This window comes from Sinocyclocheilus rhinocerous, unplaced genomic scaffold (genome assembly GCF_001515625.1).
Source record: "Sinocyclocheilus rhinocerous isolate Xijiao unplaced genomic scaffold, SAMN03320098_v1.1 scaffold140, whole genome shotgun sequence".
NCBI classification, from domain to species: Eukaryota; Metazoa; Chordata; class Actinopteri; order Cypriniformes; family Cyprinidae; genus Sinocyclocheilus; species Sinocyclocheilus rhinocerous.
The window spans coordinates 2,082,545-2,106,485 of record NW_015642053.1 but is presented as its reverse complement, the minus strand read 5'-3'; the positions used below and the strand labels follow the sequence as shown (position 1 = coordinate 2,106,485).

General features: G+C 35.8%; 1 protein-coding gene across 1 annotated transcript; it reads left to right on the top strand.

Moving 5' to 3' along the window:
• Positions 1-2,660: 2,660 nt before the first annotated feature.
• Positions 2,661-23,736, top strand: LOC107755498 (Na(+)/H(+) exchange regulatory cofactor NHE-RF1-like). Its single transcript, XM_016572303.1, has 6 exons — positions 2,661-3,305; positions 14,302-14,472; positions 18,091-18,244; positions 19,476-19,519; positions 22,439-22,555; positions 22,635-23,736. The coding sequence occupies exons 1-6, from the start codon at positions 2,850-2,852 to the stop codon at positions 22,788-22,790; spliced, it is 1,098 nt and encodes a 365-aa protein (XP_016427789.1). The 5' UTR covers positions 2,661-2,849; the 3' UTR covers positions 22,791-23,736.
• Positions 23,737-23,941: the final 205 nt, after the last annotated feature.

Genomic DNA, 23,941 nt, shown 5'->3' with positions numbered 1-23,941 from the left:
CAAAAAAGTAGTATTCCAGCACAGAAATTACATCAAATGTGTCCACAGATTCCATCTGGCTCTGTTTAGAACCAATTGTTTGTAAATGCCTTGTATTGACATGAACACCAACTTTTCTGTATTGAGTGGTCAGATTATTGGTTTGCTTTTTGTTGCAGTTTTCTAATGAGACACTAGATGGCAGAATACACCACTACATATGGATTGATGCTAGCAGTTGGGGCCTCAAATCCCTCACAATGTGCCCAGTATGTATCATTTGCTGCGATAACCTGTTTGTGAGCAGTTACAACTGTGTGAGCTTATGTTGCAACTGGCTGCTCTGTCACATGTTTCTGTGTCATAAAATTCATCACACTTGCCACCTTATGTGCTGTAGCACCACCCCTAATTGCGATAAAAGATGCGGTCTGAGTGGTAAGCTGATTTACTTCTTGATATATTTATATGAGGACTAGTATGATGCTAATGTAGATTTCATTTGATAAAGTACATAAACATTTTTTTAAATAATAGAACAAAAATATAGTATCCCAGAGTAATAAACAATTAGAAGAAAAAGAGCAGCAACAACAGATGTAAAAGAAGACTGAACCTGAAACTATTAAGAGTAAAAAAAATAAACAATATTAAAAATAAGTAGATAATAATAATATCAGAATAGTGATACACACACATGGATAGATACGTAGATAGATAGAGATAAAGTAACAAAATGTTACTAAAATTAATTGAGAAATGCCTTAAAATGTGGTTTATGATTGAAGAAGAATTTGTAACATTAAGGGTAAATCTAATTTCTTAAATGAAGCAATCTTGCCTTATTGCACAAACATGCATGTCCTTCCTTGCTTGACCAATCTTGAGCCATTAACCAGTGTGGTGAATTCAGACACATGAGAAGCCAAACACAGGAGGTTTGATTTTATTACTGAGTCTCTTGCTGTTCACACAAGAATTGAAAAAGCAAATGATCACACCGTGCTACAGAGATGTTCTTTGAACTTTTAGTGTATTAGAGTTTGACACTTGAAAGAGTGAATTCCATTTGTGATTAAACCGTAACAATATTTAGGGTGTGATTCTCATAACTCTGCTCAGGTATGTCGACAGGCAGATAATCTCTGCAAGTGAATCAGCAAATCTTTATCTTTTTTTTATTGCATAGAAGAAAGCAAAAGGCTGCCACAGTAACAAGATTTGATTATAGTGTGAGTAGTATCAACATTGGCTACCAGAAATCACTTACTCTGCCTTTAAGGTAAAGCTTTTAGTGTTGGTTAATGATATGAATGACTGTTAGTCTACACATAAAAGAGGTGTATTAGGAAATTATATGGCAAAATGTTACCATTTTATTCAACCTTGGAATGCAGAAGCATGCCATGGAATTCCAACTATGTCCTGATGCAATCCTGAATTGATCACAGAACTATTATGGATATTATAGAGAAACAGTTTAGGACTTCTAGAACAGAATGATTTTGTTTATAATAATGTGTCCATATTTAATGTACAAACAGTGTAAAATTCAGGCTTAATAAATAGGTCTAGCATAAAAATATTAAAAGGTTTAACTGGTTTTAAAAGATAAAACTAAATTACAATTATAAAAATTAAAAGGTACTTCACTTATCTATATTATATGTAAAAAATAATTGAACATTTCTACATTAAATAAAAAAGAAATACATTTTTTTAATCTTCTTTTTGCTTCTATTACCCATACCCCCTCCCCCCTTTTTTTATTGAATCATTCACATTCAACATTACGTTACATTACATTACATTACATTAGCCATGGGGTGAAGACAAGAAAAGAAAGATACAAAATTACAATTAAATGTTAAAAAATAAAACTAATTTAAATAAAAACATGGAAATGTTTACATACATTAATACACTTAACAGCTTTCTTGTTTATCAGATTATAAATAGATTTTAGGTATTGTTTAATTTCAGATTTCAGAATTAGAAATAATGGTTTATAATCACCGTACTTCCATTTATGTATACTAAACTTTGCCAACAAAAGTAACAAATTAATTAAATAATATTCCTTATGGAATTACATGTCATAAGTGAAAAAAAAACGAATAAAATATTTTCAAAATGAAGTTGAAAGCTGGGCATAATAAGATCTTTAACAAACGAGCAGAAGTCTAACCAAAAACTGTTTGAATAAGGACAACTCCAAAACGAATGAAAAAAAAAAAAACGTTTCTGTAGCCTATGTAGACCACAAAATGTACAACAAAGCATGTCAATATCACAGTTAAATTTGTTTACAAGGAAATAGTTACTGGGGTAATATTTATAAATGAGTTTGAATGAAATTTCTTTTACTTTTTTTTTTAATATTAAATATTAGAGGTAATTTCCTAATTTTATGCCATAGGCCTATCAAACATCAACACAGCTATTCCAGAAAGCTATAACAGGAGGTCTAGAGACAACATCCCTTTGAAAAAGAGTCCGAACCTGTCGATTATTGTGTTTAACAGAGAAAGAAGAAAAGCAAACTCGACCAACAGCAGCGTCAACAGGATCCAAAGACTGCATGCAACCCATAGCCCCTATGAAACTGTGCCAGAGAGAACTCGCGTGACGTTCTTTTGATTGACAAGTGAAAGTTCCAATCAGTGAGAGTAACAGACGGAGGCGGGTCCGTTAAGCGCGGACTGTCTACGCTTCAAAGAAAACTGCGATTTGACTTACAGTGTTGCAACACGGTGAAGACGCTGAGTGGGCGGCGCGGACTTTTCTCTTCACATAGCTACTTTTCGTTGTCGCCTCCATCTTTCAGTTTAGCCGGACTGCTGCTTTTGTGTAAGTCTTAAAGTTTCAAAATGTCCAGCGACTTCAGGCCAAAGCTGTGCGTCTTAGAAAAAGGGGACGACGGCTACGGTTTTCATCTCCACGGCGAAAAGAACAAGCTAGGTCAGTTCATCCGGCATGTGGAAGCCGACTCTCCTGCCGCCGAGGCGGGTCTGATGGCCGGGGACAAACTGGCGTTCGTGAACGGGGAGAATGTGGAGGACGAGAAGCATCAACAGGTGGTGTCCCGCATACGAGGCATCGCGGGCAAACTAGAGCTCATCGTTGTGGACGCAGAGACCGCAAATCTGCTGCAGAAGCACAACATGAAGTGCCAGAAAGAGTATCTGACTGATGGGATACCGATACCGAGCAGTGCTGAATCGGACCATGAAGAGGAGACGAAGAACGGGACACCAAGGGAGTCCACCCCCGTCCCGGAGACAAATGGGGACATACGCATGGATAGACTGAGCGTGAGCTCCAAGGTGAGTTCAACAGCTTTTATGAGCAAATTTCCATCACTTAAAAAGTTATTTTGGATTTTAAGCTGCGTACAAGTCGAGTCTTCTCCACGTGCGTCAAGTTTGACAGGTGTCGTTGTACAATATAATTCGTAATATACATAGCCTAGTAAATATGTGTAGGCCTATATGTAGGTTAATGTCAAATAAGGATGTTCGAGATCATTAAAAATGAGATATCTCTTTAAAAAAAACAGCTTAAAATACTTGTTTTTATAAATTATTTGTATGTATGCATTCATGTATGTTTCATACATTTTTGAAAACAAAATGTTTGTAGGCCTAAATCTTTTCCACATATTTTCCGATTTAGTTACTCAAAATGTCAAGTGGTGTAACCATTAAACTAAAATACTTGAATTGGGCTTTAAATACACTTGAGTTCACAGAAATTAGTTTCATCCTTTTTATTAGACTCTTTTTTTTTTAAATCTCTGGCTTAAAAGTTTGACTTTAAGCCCCACAAAATCAAACTGACTTCTAATTAAAAAATTAAAAACATGCTCAACATAGAAGAGGTGTATTCAAGTCATTTTTGTAGGAATTGCATTTTTATAGTGTACATTTTGAATACCTTAATAGATCCAGACAAAAATAATTGATTATTATACTAATATTATAGCCTACGAATATTATATTACCAGCAGAGCATAAGAGGACATGCTGTCCACAGAAAAGCAAATTTTTACATTTTCCTATGTTTCATTGCACATTGTTTGATGACCAGGCCACTTGTTGTGGATATGTGCCCATAACAACACAGTGTTTGGTGGGGAAATGAACAGGTGCAGCCCTTCTGAAATGTTTGAGGACATTTACATGTTTCAAATCAGATATTCTTTGTGTCACGTCACAGGTATCACTGGTTTTCACATTGCTTCCAGTCTGACCTGTCAGACATGAGGACAGTCATGTTTTCCTCCTTTTTGGGGACGATGCCTGTCATCAGATGCATTAACCAAATTCCAGGCCTGATTACTTAATGCTGTTCATGCATAGTAAATGACCAATACACTTTTACCTATTAGACGGTATTGTTAATTGCCAGTAAATGATAACTGATAATAGGTTGCTGATAAAAGCTTTGTCTATAAGGAAGAAGTGGACAAATTCTCCTCATAGATCAGATAAACATCATATTGAGTGTCATAACTGGGCTCTTTGATCATTTACCACTGTTGAAGTTTTAAGATTACATAACCATGTAGATTGTATAGGTCATTTGCATGGCTTTCAAGTGATACAACATTTTTATGTAACGCCGTACAAGGTCTGCAAGTGATTTGCACCAATTTTGTAATAAGAATCTAAAAAGCTCTGTCTTCAATCCTGTGATGTTAATCTGAAGGCTTTTCAGTGGGCAACATTCTCTTTCATGGGACAAATATTTTATCCTGTGATTAACGGGATACTCCACCCAAAAGTTACGATTCTGTCACCATTTACTAACCCTCATGTCATTCTAAACTTGTTTGACTTTCTTCTGCGGAATATAAAAAATGTATAGGTATTCTTTTACGTTTTGGAACAACATGAGGATGAGAAAATGATGACAGATCCCTTTAAGAGGATGTCCTATTATCCACATTCATTTAATTTTCATTCAGTCAAAGTCATTGGATTCAACATCAGGCTACTTAATGGTTTTCTAGAGTTGTAATTATTCGAGTTGAGGACAAAAGCCAGCAGACTAAGCTGACCCCAATAAAGTTTCAATCCCTTGCCTTGGAGATCCTTGAGCATTGAAGGGGGGTTATTGTTGAAAGTTACTCTTTGTTTGGGTGCAGAAGCAAGATTAGAGAGAAAGAAGCCCATAGAGTAGGATTGAGATCTTTTATCCTATGTAAAAAGATTCTGATGTGCCATCAGGCTTGGAGAAGTTACAGAAGATCAAACCTAATCTATTACATGAATGTTTGATCAAATAATATGGATTATTTATAGGCATTTGGGGTATTTGATGATGATATTTTCTTCAGAAAATCTAGTTACAAGTTACTATAGAAGGCAAATCATTTTCTGAAAGTGCCAACACAGCAAAAGCAAATGTCAAGTCTGCAGTTTTGATGCTAGATATTCTTTTACATAATGGCATACAGGCCAGTGTTTGTCAGTCCCATTTCTGATTATGTGGCATGAGCCAGAAATAACTTTAATCATCATAACCTTGGCCGACCAGAGAAGGCCTTTGCTCAATAACAGTTATTTCGAGTCCCTGGAACAATATGGATTGTAATCACATTTCTTTCCAGCAATTATCAAAGTGTTTTTGAAGCCCTCAGTCAACCATGAATGGCCCTTCTGTTGTGTCGTTTTCCTCTCACCCTCCTGCGTCCCATCCTTCCTCTCAGTGATCATTCAGAAATGAAATGCCGCTGGAGGAAACATCCTGGGATTGGCTGTCAGTTAAACCCAGACTAAGCTGTGTTCTTGATGGCAGTGCCCTGCGGGATGCTGTTTACTTACTGAGATGAGTTTTCAGAGCGGATTACACTCCGACAGCTTGCTCGCATTGTGTTTGGCAATAAATGATGGAAAAGAGGCAGAACAGATGATTTATAAAAATTAGATCAATGTCTGAGTCTGGAATATTTCCTGACATTGCAAACATCTGAATCATTCTTTGATAGCGGTTCCTTGGCATAATTTGTCAGAAATGCAGGTGTGTTGGGAGGAAAGAACGGGTGTGTTTCTTTGGAACAATCCTCAATGGTTTGCTTTGATTCTATTTATAATAAGTGGCATGTGATGATATATCAATCACTACATTGTGTGCTTGTCATTCTGTGTGTTTGCAGTAAAGGAACTATGCTGTTCATTCAGTGTTTTATTTATTATTTAGATTAGCCTTATTTTAAGTGGACGATGAAAACTTCACCAATGTTAAAAATGCCATTGTTTTACTAATACAGTTACAGTTATAGACTGGTGAAAGTGGTCGTAATCATTGTAGAGTCCTTGCTATGTCATATGTATTTTAACCTTGATATTCTCCCAGCTAATTTTCTCACTTTTTTTCTATTTAGAGTTAAGGATTTTGAAGATGTATTCAAATTATTATTGAAAATTGTCATTCTAAATGTGTAATTTTCTATTTGTGCTATGGATATGAATGTTTCTTCAAATTGTACAGCTTATTGAGGAGAGGTTTCTTGTTCATTTTCTAAGTAATCATGTGTGATTTTTGACTGGTGGTCGATGAAATAGACAGAAAATCCCTCAAATTTTTTATTTTTACCATAAACATAAATCACTGAGGGACCATATGCGGGAATATTTTTTTAACTTGGGCTGGTTAGCAACCACTTAGCAATTACCTAGAGCACCATCACAACACCCTAGCAGTGGCTTAGCAACACACCAAAAACCTACTGAATACCTTAGCAACCGCATAGAATTACCTTGGAAACCACTTCTAACACTCTAGTATCATTGAAAGAGACTTTTTATGGGCAAAGCACAAGTTTACATTTTATTCAGTAAAAAAATGATTTAATCTTTGACAACAATACATTTCAGCAGACACAATCTTAGGATGTGTTTGGTAGCCACACGTTCTTTAGATGTTCACCACTAAAAATTTCAAAAGTAAACTCTCAAGCTGAATGCGTTACTCTGCGAGAGAGGGAGGGATGTTCACACATTTGAATTAACCACTTCCTTGTTTACAAGATCGCTGTTTTTCCTGCTGTGGTCTGTTACATTTTGAGATGACACGAGCAGTTATACCAATCATATCAGTCCTCACCTCACTGCTCTTGCTACCTGGCTGTGTATTTTGCTGTTAGTTGGCAGTTTTCAAATCTCTATTGGTTAATTATTGACTGTTGAGTTTTGCAAGTGCACATCTTGGATCCAAAGCCTCAGGCCTGTAAATATATTTATGGTTCCTTTGCCAGCTCTGCTCATCTTAAAGGGGTCATATGATGCGATTTCAATTTTTCCTTTCTCTTTGGAGTGTTACAAGCTCTTGGTGCATAAAGAAGATCTGTAAAGTTGCCTTTTTCAGACCGATGAGCTTTGTAAAAATCGACGCGTTTCAAAAAGGCGGGGCATAGAGGAGAAACAATAATGTACAGTATGTGGAAAATAATGTGTTTTTTGAACTTTAAACCGCATAAACACATTTCATTACACCAAATACACCAAATAATGTTCTTTTTAGCAGCATCATATGACCCCTTTAACATTCATGCAATCAATGCTGCATCATACTATTAAAAAAATGCTCCTTTATTGCTTTTGCTTGAACCAATATGCCAGTATACTACATGATGTAGGTTTTAAATAAAGCTTGTTGACAACCCAGGTTATGTTTAAGGATAATTATTGTTTTCAATCATCAGTTCATGTTTCACCAACCCTACCCCAGTCCTTCAAGAGTTGAGCAAACCAAGGACAAGATTATGAGTTACTAAAGTGAGCTATAAAGTCATTTACCTTTGTATCATCGATCTTTAGTATCTTTATAGGGCTGGTGGAGGATTCACTGAGGCCTGCCGTGAGCTGGAGATGGGTTAGGTTAGGGCCTTTCCACACTCGGCTTATGACAAACAGGTTTACTTAATGGTATGTGACAGTTCCCAAAAATAAAAATTCCATCATTCCTTTTACTCACCCTCAAGTCGTTCCAAACCTGTATGACTTTCTTTCTTCAGTGGAACACAAAAGAAAACTATCTCAATGCGTTTTTTTTTTTAAAGTCACATGAAGTCTAGTCTATTTTGAACCTTGCTGACCTTGTACTGTCGATTGTATAGACAAAAACTGTTAAAATTGTTTGTGTTCCAAAAAAAATGAATTTTGTTTGCTGCTTGGCTGTGGTGTGAGTCTGTCCCTATTGTGGTAATAAACGGTTGGGGAAATATCATGATGAGTTTGCATACTGTCATACATGTAATGATCTGATGTTATGATGCACAGCGTTCCTCGCACAAACCTTTAGGCGATCTAGAAAAGAATGTACAAGTTGATGATACTTTTATGTAACGTTGCACTCTTTTTGAAGTTTGTAAATGGCTGAATAAATGAAGCAGTGTAATATTTGAAAATTTCTCCTTTTGTGAACTTGCTTAAAATCAAGAACTCTTCTCCATTTAACTCTCACAGTACGTGAGAAGTCAAGGAGAGATAAGTCTAAAAGTTGCCGCTACATTTTCATTTTCCCCTGTAATCAATGATTGATCTCTTTGCCAATAGTCACTCTGAAGGCCACAGGTGCCACGGGTTCATGTTATGTCACGCAGACTCTCAGGAGGATTGATAGTGAATGAAGGTCTTTGTCAGAGACTGTAGTTTAAAATGACTCTACCCCACATCTACTGTGTGGACAGGAGAAAATTATTCCCTCTGCTGACTTCAGCTTCCTATATTGAATAACCCAAAGGCAAAAGGAGGCCCAGAGGGAGACTATCTAATAAAGAGTAAATTCCATAAAGGAACTCTACACTTCCTAAAAGGAACTCTGTGAGTTTCATGCATAATAACAAGAGATCACAGGCTTTCATCACGTACTGTATAATGGCATGCCATAGTTTAATGCTAGTTTATTGTTAGAAACTAGTTCCACTGTAAGCTTGAATGCTTCATGACATATGAATACAAGAATAGGCTTATTTCCTCTCATCTCATTTCAGTTTTTGTTGAGGTTGTTCTGCCCTGCTCGTAAAACTGGTCACAAAGCAGATCCTCTCAAATTAAACCCCTGCTCTTATGAGTAATCAGACACAGATCTATATTAAGCCCATATCAAGTATCTCTTGCCAAATGCCTCTATTTAACAAAAACATGCCCATGACACCTTTAAAAATATTTTACATATGAAGGCAAATCAAGAGCATTGCATTGTGACAATGTTTTTTTTTTTTTGAGAATATTTTTAAAATTGTGTTATGAGAATTATTATTGTCATAAAAAGAATGTCACAATGCTAAAGAATTTGTAATTCTAAAAATAAGCTTCATTCCTTATGCAAATATAATTTCTTTTTACTTTTCTTGGGATTTTGGGATGAAATATGACCCAGATGTGTTCTCGACAGAGTTTGTGTCATTCACCTCAATATGTCTTAGATCATATGTATAATATCTCTCATTTGAGTGTCCTTCTCTTCATGTGGATTTGTTAAGATTTCTTTCATAAAATCACACTGCAGTGTTCCAGGGATCTTATCAAAGCGGATGATGTCATCTTTGCATTGTGAATGTGTGGGCCCCTGCCAAACCCTTCTCAGAGATAGCAGTCCACACCCAAGCCGTTTCCCACACTCCCACAATTCTCCCCTTACTCTCACCCGACACGACCAAACACTGATATACCAGAGACATCAGCTCTCCTCATCCGCTGCATTCTTTTGCTTTTGCTTTTCATTGGGTGGCAATGCAGCATGATTTCCATATCATACTATATCATCTCATCCGCTTAGTTCATACTTTCCAACCCTAATTTGCTTACGAAAAGAGCGGCCTTGGGTGGAAGAGTTCGCAGAGGTTACATGTAATTGGTAATGAAGAAACAAAAAGAACCAATACAGTGATAACAGTCTATGGCTTTGTATATCTTATCACAGCAGGGGTGTATCGTTTAGTACATGCTGAGTGATCTTCGGTGTCTACTTGTGCGCATAGTATCAGAGGCATTTAAAAACATTGTGACTGTCACACGTGTTTTACGAAAGACCCACCCAGAGAGCGGATAACATTGTATAATATTCCTGACTGTATGTCCAGTCCTCTCAGGACATTGTGAACCTTCTGTCAAACATAGTCAGATGTGGCTACAGCACTTTGGCAAGAAAGTTACAGTTTTGCTGGGTGAAATAAGACCTAATGTTAGTCTCTTGCCAGTTTGGTCAGTACTTAAAGCCAAGAACTTGTTTGCTAACCCATCCAGCACATTTAAGCTAGAAAAATACCTCAAGTAGTTGTGAAGGAAGTCGAAAGACGTTTCTGTAGTTTAAAGTGAGCCGTGTGTCACACCGCACCACAAGCACTCAGGGTTGTTTATAGTAATGATCTTATGGTGCTATATGCTCTGTTTTTATCTAGAGCCAAACACGCTTCATTCAAGCCCATTCCGTTCCGTAACTTCTCTCCCCCGCTAAAGACAAAAAGCGCTACAAGAGCTACAGATGCTGTGGTTATTTTAACAACAGTAGCAGAAACGCAGTGAGCAGCAAAGTAGATTAATACAATTGTTTTTATCTGTCATACATATTATGACTACGACTGTTCAAATAAACCATTTAATTATTTGTAGATTTGTAGGCAAGGAAATGCAAAAAGACTGACACATTATTTTTGCACCCAAATAATTTTTTTCTAATTTTATAAATTGCAACGTTTCAACCACAAGCAGTCTTCATCAGGTCAAAACATTGCAATTAATTAAATTATAAAAAATTATTTGGGAGAAAAAATAATGGTGTGTCCATCTTTTTGCATTTCTTTGCATCCACAAATAATTTCCCCAATGATAACATTGTTTATTATTAAATGCACATTACAATGCTAAATGTAGATGAAAAAACATCTTGTCACAAACCTGGTTTGTCTGAACAGTCAGACTCATATATATGCATCACAGATAAACATAATTGTATATTTTGCTATTGTTAGTTTTTTATAATTTAATGAATTGCAACGTTTCGACCACAAGCGGTCTTCATCAGGTCAAAACGTTGCACTTAATTAAATTATAAAAAATTATTTGGGAGCAAAAATAACAGTGTGCCGTCTTTTTGCATTTCATCTAAGCACCTGCTTAAGTGAATTTTGGATGTATATGTTCTACTTTGAATAAATGGCAAGAAAAGTTAACTTTGAGGCATGCTGATGAAAGCATTTTGATTATTATGAACATTGTTTGTTTTTAGTAAATACTTAAGGAAAATATAAAAATAGTCCAGACTTAAAAAGGAAAAACCCATACAGTATCTTTTCTGTCACATGGCCTTCTGCCATACATATTTTTTACAGTTAGATACCATACTTCTCTATAGTGAGCAGTAAGTCTTTTAGCGGCCACTTTTATCCAAAGTGACTTATTACAGGGACAGTCTCTCCGGGGCAGCAATTGGTAATAGCTTATGGCTCTGATTACCAGGCCTTGCTTTAACCACTTTGCCACACACCGTCCATAAACTATCCCCAAACAGAGCTCTTCAGTTGCAGCCTTGTGTTCAGCAGGAGGGATTAAACTCTTAGCGTAACATATGGTCTCTGCTGGCTAAGCCTATGCTAATCAGAGCTCAGATAGGTCTTGCCTTTGCATAGTCACCTGTTAGAAGTGTTCTTCCTTTCATTAGTGGCTACAGTCAAGCACATTTTCTTTGGGGGACAGCAATGAGGATATCTTTGCCATTGTCAGCTGTATCTGTGACCTGTGGTTAGCCCCCAGCTAGTGATTTCTGAAGAGTGGGTATTGTTAATCGTGTCGAGCACATTCAGTGACCCTAGTCCTAACCCCTTCACTCCGCACTGCTATCCGGTTTCCCAGAAGAGCAGGCCTCCCGGGAAGTATGTAGCCTGTACACTGCAGCTTTGTACTGCTGTCTTGGTATTGCCAGTGTTGGCCTATCATGACCACCTTTGGACACACTTTACCTGTGTGGTGGTGAATTGTTTTGCAGTTGGTCTGTATCAGTGATTGAGTACTTGTAATAATTTTGAGTTAGCTTTTTATTACATAAAACAGGTTAATGTAAAGATTAAAATAACTAATCATGATTAATCTCATAAATTGTTTCAGTGTATCATGTTCAGGTTTTTATGTAATTATATCCATTTTAAAGAAATAATATATTTGTTATTATTATTACTTGAGGGTTATTGATGGTGATGTGTGAATACATAAGTAAGGCTGCGATGTGGAAATCGCGGAAGGAATCACGGAATTCGGTCATAAAAATGGAATTTACTGTATAACGCGGAATGTCACGGAATTTGCCAAATTTTGGATGAATAAATCAAAAGTAGGTCAGTAGACTTAAATCAAAATGCGATATGGACTAGTTTCTGTATATATTAAGATGCAAAAAATACTACTTAAATAGAAATCCTGCATGTACTGCGTGACTCTGTATGAATAAATGGCGCAGACGTGTGGTTTCGTTTACTACACACATAGTGACGCACACGTGACCGTCCTCATCGCAGTTGATACATGAACACATGAATATAATCTCTTGAACTGCTCTGAGAGTCACTTCATGAGCATGTTTACCATTTCTTTCGAGAAAAACTATTATCATCAACAGACATATCATAAACAGAGAAACCTACAGGTCTTCACATCAACCCGTCAAAATAAAAGTTTTGTTTAACTTGAAGAAACTGTGACAGAAATATATTACTTAATGTAATGATAGTACTACTAGTACTAATAAAATTATTAACAAATCATTATTTTTAAGGAATATTTACTTGAAAAACTATTTACCAGAAAAAAATGTAAATACACAACACCGTATTTCTGAAAAAATAAATAAATTAGTGTTTAATAAAATCAATTATTTAGAGATGCTTTTGATTAATAAAATTTAATGAAACCATTAAAATGGAATCCAGACAATTAATGGAAAACAGAATTTGGTTAAAATAAAACTAAATTTGAGAAAAAAAAATAAAACGGATTTCATAGGGCCTTAAAAATGTTATTTTTCTTCAATTTTTAAAAAATTGCTGTTAAATTGTGTAAGTTTCATGATTTAAATTAATTAGAAATGCTTTTTACAATTTAATTTAACCATTAAAACAGAATCTAGAAAAATTAAAGGAATCCAGAAAATTTTTTGGAATTTGGAAAAAAATAAAACGGATTTCATAGGGCCCTACATAAGCCAAAACATTGGCCTATATCAACTATAACTATGTTGTTGTTGTTAATAATAATAATAATCATAATTACAATAATTATAATACTTATAATAATAATAATCAGCAGCAGCAGTAGTAGATTTATTAGTATAAGTATTAGTGTATGTTTTAGTGTATCATGTTTTGTTTTATTTTATTTAAATTTTTTGCTTTTTTTGTTGATGAAGGGGTACTTGAGCATTATTTCTGGGACTCTGGGGGAAAATAAGACAAAACTGGACTGTAAACTACACAAAAACTATATTATTTTAATATATTTTTATAATAAACTTGAACAAACTTCCTTCTGTGTTTGTTTTCATACTTTGCCAGCTTGGTCTGGTCACCTTTTCCCACCACACCTGCCTCCTCTCTGTGAAGCTCATCTATGATTTTTTTTTACTCATCCATAGATCAATATGTGCATGTGCACAGCAGGTAGATGTTTGGTTTCTTATCTGTTTGTATAATTTCAGCCATATATTCTAGACTGGTTTGCTAAAGAGGGAAGAACACAGATGACAGGTCAGTTTCGTTACTTCTACTTTTCAGTGCTTCATCTCGGGATGTTGATGTACTGAGTCCTCTTTGAAATGGTATACAGGTTATTTCTCACTTTTAATCGATTGCTTTGTAGATTTTGTACATTTCTGTGGTTTTATTTAGAAAGTGTTTCTCAGATTATTATGGAAGGTTTCAGGAAGCAGGTGACTTGTTCAGCTATTGTTTATCGATTGGGGTGGGTGGCTTTGCTTTTTAGAAGTTCTTTCTTTTGTACATTACGATGTGCATGTCTCATGCACATTTTGTAAAAAAAAGTTTCTGGTGTGTGATTAAGGTTTGATTAATTTGAACTATATATAAATATATATAGTTTTTGGGAAAATGTGCTAGCAGTTAAGGGAATTAGGATTGTTGCTTTGTACAAAATTCTTAGCTGTAGTTTACATTTGAAAGAAATGTATCTTATCCGGATTAACAAAATATTGATATGTATTTGATATCTTGAAATGGTCTCATTTATACGTTCTGCTTTGTCTGTTTAGGATATATCAGTGTATAAGCTGTTTTCGTAATTTCCTTCCTTGTTTATTGTCTCTTTATAGGAATCAAAGAACGAGCTACGTCCACGTCTCTGTCACATGAAGAAGGGTGCCACCGGATATGGCTTTAATCTGCACACAGAGAAGACGAAACCTGGTCAGTACATCAGGGCGGTGGATGAGGACTCCCCAGCAGAGAAATCTGGACTTCGGCCCCAAGATAAAATAGTGGAGGTATAATACACCATATTTAATCAGTAATTTAAACAACTGTGTGTGTACTTCAGGAATGTATGGTGATAAACTTTTGTGTTCAGATGTTCAGATAGTGCCTCTCTCTCTACATGTATGTATGTATTAATATATATCACTGTAACACAAGGTCTCTCCTAAAAAGTCTGTTAGATTTTTATTCGAAAGAAATTAATCATTTTATTCAGCACAAATGCATTAAATTGATCAAAAGTTAAATATATGCTGTTCTTTTGAACTTTCTATTCATCAGAGAATCTAGAAAATATATATATCACGGAAATTTAGCAGAAGAACTGCTGTCAACATTGCTAATAATAAGAAATGTCAAAGAACTGAAACTTCAGCTTTGCCGTCACCGCAATAAATTACATTTCAAAATCGAAAACTATAATTTTAAACTGTAAGAATATTTCACAATATTACCGCTATTCCTCAACAGAATTTTTGATCAAATAAACACAGCATTGGTGAGCATAAGACACTTCTTTCAAAAACATTGAAAAATCTTACTGACCCCAAACTTTTGAATGGTAGGGTACATATATATTAAGTACTTTTGGCCATTTTGACAGCCTATTCAGTGGATAGTTTTTTGCTTTTAGTTTTTTTTTTTCCAGTGAATTCCACAAATACTGTGTAACTGTATTATTATGTATTGGCCTATTGGGTTGTTATACATTGTGTTATGTATATAGTGACATTATATCAGCCAGCAGCCATCCTTCTTTCTAGATATTGCCATTGGCATCATTCATTAAAAAACACTGTTAGTAATAATCTCAATTAAAATTCTCCCACCTTATAATGTAGTTCATTAGTCTAACCATAGGCTGTTTATGACTGATGTCAGAACGATTAAAGATCAAATTTTAGAGACAGAGTGGTATTGTACACATTTTATACTTGCACAGAGTGTTAACTGTAAATGCCTGAGCGGTTTGGACAGTGTTTCCAGAGCGTTAATCTCATTATCTATCAGTGAAGGAGTGGCCAGTGTAATTACTCTCTCTCTGGGAGCGCTGGGATTACTGAACGCCTGAGGAGAGCTCAGAGTCACATATCTTTATCAAACCACTGATATAAGGCCAAGCTCAATCCACTTACTAGAGCTATGTGATAGAGGTCTTAAAGACGGTTCAAAGAAAGCCCCGTTTATGTTATTTCTATGTATAAAAAAGATATATTCAGCATTGTCCTATTTGAAACGCATGTAAATACCTGGTGTAAATGAGGTCAAAGAAATGAAGAAAGTGAGGTTAGACAAATAAATATAAATAAAGACCAAATTCTCTTTGTGTTTAATCCTAATCTGTACACAGTTTAGTTATTTACACGTGTGAACTGTGTTCTTTAACTGAATTCCGCTATCAGAATAGATAGCAAATTAGCAGCTAGTTACTAATGATGTCATTAAAAGCATATCTGAGATGCATCACTGTTTTCCAATCAAGTGTTATGTTGATATAGATATCATTATGTCAGTCATTGTCATTTTGGGAGTGAGTGACTTTAGGGGAATCACTCTTGGATTTAAATAAGGTTATCAGTGTGCGTGTACTTGACTTTAGTAAGTATGTAAATGTTCTGAGGGTAATGGTGAAATGGTTTTGGCTGACTTGTAACTCAACCTGTGGTAATGTGTTTTTCACTATTTTAATTTCACACATTTTAAGTAATCATGCTGTTTCACTGGTTGTGTGACTGGTTGACATAGTTGTTCACCCTGAGCACAAATCCGGTCCTCGTCGGCCTGACTAAGAAAAGTTTTTATTTTAAAGCCTCGTCTCAGAATGCCACCGAACCCTTTTCTTTTAACACTGACTTCATTCAGCCACCGTGCTTCAAAGCTCTTGAGTGTTTTCACACACTCAGGATCCCCGTTCTTAGTTTCACTCCCATTTCCCGCACTTCATCTCAGATTCCAGAGAGCTGAGACATTTAAATGTCAGGCATCATGTGGAGTCACGTGGCTTTACCTGAACATGACGATAAAAACATGCTATGCCTGTTCACAAACCCAAGTGTGTTTCACACTCAATGAATTCTCCTTTTTGCTTCCCTGTTCTGTGAGCATGGCCTCTTGTTGTGTGTGTGTATGTCTAATAGGGCTGTTTAAAGGACACATAAGGGGGCTGTTGTTTGTCTGCTGTGTTTTAATTGCCTGCAGAACGGGAGAGTGGGATCGGCATTCCTAAGAGCCCACTCCTGCCCTGAATCTCCCACGCAGATTCCTTAGCCTCTGGCATTATGGGATAGACCAACAGAACCTCAGTCTTTTCCCAGGTGCCTCCTCTCTGTGAACCAGAGAAGTCATGGTCATGGGATTAGACTTTCTATTGACCCATAAGTACTTCAAATGCATAGAGTGTCAGAGAAAGGAGATTTGCTTTGCTTGCAAAAACTCGGTTACACATTTGTATTGCCAACATTTTAGTTTAGCTACATTGGTGTGAATAGTGCCAATTAAGTAATAATGAAGTAAAGAAAAAATTGTGCAAATATATTAAAATAGTAATAATTGCAAGTAAAATCAGTTTATATTTTTATAGTTGTTGAATGTAGTTTATGGTTTAATTTAAAATTGTATTTAAATTTAATTTAATTATATTTTTACATTTAAATTATATTACATTTAAGTTAAAGCTATTTAGATTAAATCACCATTGGTAGCGCGATTTGATTAAATCACCATTGGTAGGTAGATGGTTTTTTCCTCAGTTGGTCAGAACAAACGTGGCAGACTTGTTACTTACTTGTACTGATTGGCAATATATGGTGAAAATGTTTATTTGGGTCATATTCCAAGACATAGGCTAGAATCTGTGATTGCGAAGTACAGTAAATATCCACACCGGTGCGGTGACTGACTGCCACACATACTCTTCAGAACATTAGATTCATCCGCGCTGGAGCCGAGCCGACTCACAACCCACGCAAGCTAGATAATTCCACACACAGCTGCAATTCCAGGTTTTCAAACAGAGATGGCGACAAAGAGGCAAAACTTACGGACTGCAGCTTTAAATTAAAATGATGTTACATTAAAATTACATTACTTTAAAACAAATTAAATTAAAAATTAAGAATAAAAAAATAAAAATTAATTTTTGTATGTTATTCTTCTTTGTTCAATTTGTTGTAATTTAATTTTAAATAATATAATTATATTTTTACATTTACATTGAATTATATTTAAATGAGGGTACATTAAAATAAAGTTACCTTAAAAGCAATAAATTAAATTTAGTTAAAAAGTAATTAATAATCAACAAATTAAAAAAGCAATAATTCATATTTATTTTTTAATTGTTTTTACAATTAAATTAAATTGCATCGAAATTAAATTACTGTAAAGCAATGAATTAAATTGACTAAGAAATGTCCCCCGAAGATCACTGCAGAACCACAGGTGCTGACCACTTCAGCCACATGCTTTGAATGATCCAGGGAAACTATTGTTCATTTAAATATCCAGATATATCAGAATGAATGGAAACTTCCTGCATTCCTGCCATTTTCCCACAACTCCTCCTTATCACAATTTAAGTCTCTATCTTTGCTTCCAAATGTATGAATTCATGTCTGTTGTTTCTACAGGTGAATGGCGTTCCTGTGTACACAATGCACCATTCAGAGGTGGTGGCGACCATCAAGGCAGGAGGAGATGAGACCAGACTGCTGGTGGTGGATCCTGAGACAGACGCCTTCTTCAGAAGCTGTGATGTCCTTCCAACTGAGAATCATCTCACAGGTACAAGCGTAACAAATTAACCAGCTATAGCGTGTTTTTTCATGTGCAAAGTGGGTTTCCGTCCATCTCACCCTTGACCGTAAGTGTGGTTTTGCTGATCAAGAACAACTTTGTTCTTTTTGTCAAACATTTCACATGATGTTAGGCACACACACTCACATAGTAACAGACTGCTGGTTAAACATCAACTCGAGGCCTGCGGTGGCACTGTCTGTACATGAGAGAATTAGCCAAAGTCAACAGCGCACTGCCAGCATGTTGTCTTGGTGATCAGGACCATGGAAACAGTATGAGAAATGGGGGAAGTCAGTCACCCCCACTCTTAATGTGCCAGACAGGCAAAAGACTCATGTTGGCGGCCCAGCCACCCCACTATGACACAAAGAAGCATAACATAATATATGTGTTACTTAATTGGAGGCTTTTTCAAGGTAATAGAGCAACAGGTGAAATAGTAAAAAGTAAAAAATGTTGATTTCTGAGAAAATGATTGCCAAAACTACATTATGATGAGCTGGCCATCGGGCTGTTGGACTTTTCCATTTCTCCCTGAATGGATGTTGACAGCTGCACCCACACACATCTTTTATTCATTATTTCAACCACAACAGCCATGTTTCCCAATTCACATTCAATTCTATAAAGGCTTTTTTCCTGTTTCCTGTTTTTTCTTGGAAGGAACTCACTGTTTAGCCATTGTACTGTGACTCAAAACCCTTTGGAAATGGCATTTTGGTTAATAATAGTGATGGACTGTAATCATGAATCTTATAACAATTTTTTCCCAAGTTACATTTGAACTAACTGAGACCAATATGTGACCCTGGACCACAAAACCAGTCATAAGGGTCAGTTTCTCAAAATTGAGATTTATACAACTATTTGAAAATCTGTAATCTGAGGGTGCAAAATAATCAAAATACTGAGAAAATCGTCTTTAAAGTTGTCCAAATGAAGTTCTTAGCAATGCATATTACTAATCAAAAATTAAGTTTTGATATATTTACGGTAGGAAATTTACAAAATATCTTCATGGAACATGATCTTTACTTAATATCCTAATGATTTTTGGCATAAAAGAAAAATCGATAATTTTGACCCATACAATGTTTTTTGGACTATTGCTACAAATATACCCAAGCAACTTAAGACTTGTTTTGTGGTCCAGGGTCACATATATCTGATGATAAAAATCTAATGAATTGATCTTTGTCTGTCACTGTGTTCTCAGGTCCTCTCCCAGAGCCTGTTTCCAGCCATGATGCAGAAGATCAGGTGACTAACATCTATGTTGCTCATTGTTCAAAAGACTAAATGTATTCAGACCGCTTGTCTTCATATGTGTTGAGCAAACATGCATGTGACACACAGAGCTGGGTAGATTACTTAGAAATTGTAATCCAATGCAGATTCCTCTCTCATTTATCACATTGATTTAAATAGAAGAATCTTGTACCACATTGATAAAAAAAAATACAAATAGTAAGAAAATATATTTCATTAATTGTTATTAACAACATGAAATGCATTAAACATTATATTATGTCAAGGTTTCCCAAACTGGGGTTTATGAAGGAACTGCAGGGGATTTAATGAAAAGCTAATAATTAATTAAATCATAAAAATTTTAAATTAAAATAAATCATTTTAAAATCAATCAAACATTTTATTTGTTTACCTGGATGTCATGTGACCATAACCAATATTAAAATATTTATTTTACCATTTCCGGGGTACCTCGAGTGAATACATTAGGTGAAAGAGGATCAGAAAACAAAAATGTTTTTTGTGCATTTTAATGTGTTTGAAAGACAAAAGTCTTCCAAAGACAGAGAAATACATGGTTAAATAACCTGCTGAGTGATAATTCAGATAAAAATGAATGTGCTAATCAGTAGCCGATGCAGGGATGAATACTTCTTAAACCTGAAATACCACTTAAACCTAATTTTTATAAATCCAGTAGTCAAATGCTGTGTGGCCACCTGGCTAATGAATGATCTTTGTGTGAATGTCCATAAAACTGGATGACTTTCTGAGTGTATGTAAGCAGTAGACTTTTTTAGAAGGGAAAATTTGAAAGATGAAAAAGAGGAATTACGGAGAATCAATAAATTATTAATAATTTATTGCTGTTGTGTGAATAACATGTGATCATGTAATCCATAAAAAGTAACTATTTAAGTATTTTAAAATGTAATTTAATCTAATTACAAGTACTTAATTTTTGGAATCTGATTACGTAATCCAGATTACATGTAATCAGTTACTACCCAGCTCTGGTGACCCATTACATTTCTCGAAAAGTGGGCGTGTGATGTGCTATGTTTAGTTGCACATGCTAAATTCACACAATCACATTTGATAGGCTGATAAAGTGTAGTAGTGTCTGAACATCAGTTATGGGATTAAACAGGCAGCATTAGGACGAAGGTAAATCTGTGGAGTCTGATAACCAGATTTCAGGCAGTGTCCTGGTTCCTCTCCAGCAGCTCTTCTCTGTCAGTTTTCCCACTGCTAGATTAGACTAGCTGTGAGAGAATGATAACCTGGTGCAGATAATCGCCAACTTAATGGAAGCTCTCTGCATGTCCAGGGATCTGCTAGTAGATAAAACATCTCAAGGGTGTGCAGGGGAGTTTTTGCTCTTTTTCTTCCCACAACACAAACATCTGTGATTTTATCAGACTCTAAACCTGATATTGCCGGCGTTTCTCAGATACTCTTTCACCCTCAGATGTTTGACTGGCTCTGATAAAGGATTCCTGGCTCTTGCTCAGCTGTAGACAGCACAGAGAGTTGGAGTCCTGTAAATCCATCATTACTTTAGAGATTTGTGGATCATGTGGTTTACATCAGTTGTTTTGAAATTGCAGCCGTAAACCACAAGGGATGTCAGCGAATTGTATTTCTATTTTCCATCATTTTAAATGTTTAAATTGTAATAACAGTTCACAGTATTACTGTTTTAATCAAATAAATGGAGCCTTGGTGAGCATGAGAGCCTTATTAAAAAAATCATACTAACTGAAAATCTCACAGGTTCCCAATGCCTGCTGACCAAAGTTGTTTGTGATGGTATAAAAACCATGGTGTGGAGACCTGGATTGAAGATCTAGTATTTTGTAACACACTTCATTTCACTTAATGGCTATCTTAGTGCCTTCCAACCTTCTAATTATTGCAATTTGCTCAAACTGAGAGAAAAAAAATCACTATTACTTATAGTTACTTACATGACGTTCCCTGTATTTAACTCGTGTTCAAGTGGACATGAAGACCACATGTGGATGTAGAACATTTAATTACCCAATGGGACACACTTACAAAACAGTGTTGCAAAAATGCAAATGAGGTTGTTGAAGAACTTTAATTACACATCTTGATTTCAAATACTTTGCACTTAAAAAAAAAACTAAATTTCCAAAACTTTGCACCTAAATGAAAAAACTAAATGTTCAGTAGTTCCTGTGTAACAGACAACACAATTGTGGTGCTTTAAAAAAAAAAAGCACTTCCAAATGTTACACCAATAAACACTTAACATCTTAGTTCTAAAATTAATTTAGCTTGTGCTGTAAAGTTTTCCTCAGTATCTCACGATTTCAGGGCACACAAGTTCCTGCACTGTAATGGGATACACTTAGCCTCAAATAATGCTCTGAAGTGCAATTAGAGATAGTGTGGATTTAGCTTTGGTATTTATCAGACCTGGGACAGTCTTGTGTGTGTACTTCCTGTCACATGCACTTGGCCAAGACCTCGAGTGTGGCTGTTGGGACAGGCCCATAGTCAAACTCAAGGTCCATCTACACTCTAAAAAATGCTGGGTTAAATATAACCCAGCGCTGGGTTATATTTAACACAGCATTTTTTAGAGTGTAGGGGTTTGTTTTTTGTACTGCACTTAAAGGGAAAGTCCACCTAATTTTGTCATCAGTTATTCACCCTCATGTCATTCCAAACTAACTTTCTTCTGTGGGAGACAAAGAAGATATTTTGAAGAATCTTGGTTGCTAAACCGATTCGGGTTCTCATTGGCTTGCATTGTATGGAAATATAGTGGGGACAGAAACTGGTTATCAGCATTCTTCAAAATATATACTTTTGTGTTCAGCAGAAGAAAGAAATGCAGACAGGTTTCCGTTTATGTTTTGAATTGTTTTTATATTAATGTCAATGCTTTTTTTGTAGGCGAATGGAAAAGCGAGCCAGGAAGAAAAGCCTAAAGTAGCTATGAGTTTGTCGACCTCCAGCACCTCCTCCAACACCTCCTCTTCTGCAGCTCCGGCCAGCACCTCAGCACCAGAGGTTTGTGTCTGTGCACGCAGTCTTCTTGAGTATACGAAATGAACGTAGAATGTTAATTTGAATCATGAAACGTTTGCAGGAGAAACCAAAAGCGAAGGCCTCGAGTGATGACGCAGGACTATCTCTGAACATATCGCTGCAGCAGGCCAAGGAACGCGCTCACCAGAAACGCTCCAACAAGAGAGCCCCACAGATGGACTGGAGCAAAAGAAACGAGCTCTTCAGCAACCTCTGAGCCTCCTTTGTGCCTCCCCTCTTCCTCTCACCCACTTCTTTTCATCTGTTTTTCTTTACTTCCTCTCCCCCTTTTTACAATTGTCTGTCCCCTCATGCCTCTCTGCTCCTTTGTTCTCTCTTTCGGTACACTTGCACACAATTAGAAACCCTTTCACATGTATATTTTAAACCAGTGTTATTTTGTCTCTGTGATTTCTGAATCTGTTGACTGATCAACTTTTGACTTGATTTACCTCTATTTCACTGATATAAGATGAAATATATGATTTAACATTACTGTATAATGTACAGCCTAGAATATATATATTTTTTTTTTAAAGAAGAAAGCTTAAATGATATCTGAAACATATCTGTATATTCTCTTACTTTGCTTACAGTAATATTGATGCAGTATTGATGGCCCTTTGAGAGTGCTGTATAGTGTCTGATGAGTTTCTTCAGGACTAGTCTTATTTGTAGAGTTTTGAAGTAACTTTTAGAGCAGCAGCAATCCATTGATTTTTCTTTCTTCTTTTGGTATGTGTGGTTATGATCAGTTCATAACATGAAGTGTAGAAACTGTCTGCAGCCTTTTAATTGTGTAAATGTGAGCTGTTTATGGTTTGGGACCCATTCACCACTGAAATGATAGCGTTTGACTGAGTTGACTGAGTTGATACTGTTGGCTGATAAACCTTCTCATTAAAGGTTTTATTTAAAGTGCTTGTTTAGTGGATGTACTGTGCTTTTTATACAGCGCATGGTAATAGCGGGAGTGAGTACTGGATGTTTAAGCATATGTTTACTTGTAAATCTTCCACAGTATTTTATTTTCATAGCAAGTGCTCACTTCACTCCATAAGACTTATTTTTGGTAAATTTGTCATTAAAGTAATGAAATGTACCTGCTTTAAATAGCTGTTAAAGAACCATGTCTTAGTTCTACACCAAAAACAATAACATTTTTAAAAATGGCCAGTCTATTATATTATACATATCTGAATTTACAATACAATATTTATACATATTGCATGATATTCCGATGCCAGAAAAGCATTGTAATACCCTGCAGTTAAAAACGGTACTATTCCTTGACAGCATTTTCATGAGTTGCATCTGTTCAAAGTATTTGATCTGTGCATTAGGTCTTAAAGTGACAGCAGCCTAATA

Excerpts from the sequence above, each read along its gene's own strand:
- LOC107755498 (XM_016572303.1), top strand. The coding sequence starts at position 2,850 with ATGTCCAGCGACTTCAGGCCAAAGCTGTGCGTCTTAGAAAAAGGGGAC. Across the intron at positions 3,306-14,301 it reads GACTGAGCGTGAGCTCCAAG|GAATCAAAGAACGAGCTACG; the intron begins GTGAGTTCAACA and ends GTCTCTTTATAG. Across the intron at positions 18,245-19,475 it reads AACTGAGAATCATCTCACAG|GTCCTCTCCCAGAGCCTGTT; the intron begins GTACAAGCGTAA and ends CTGTGTTCTCAG.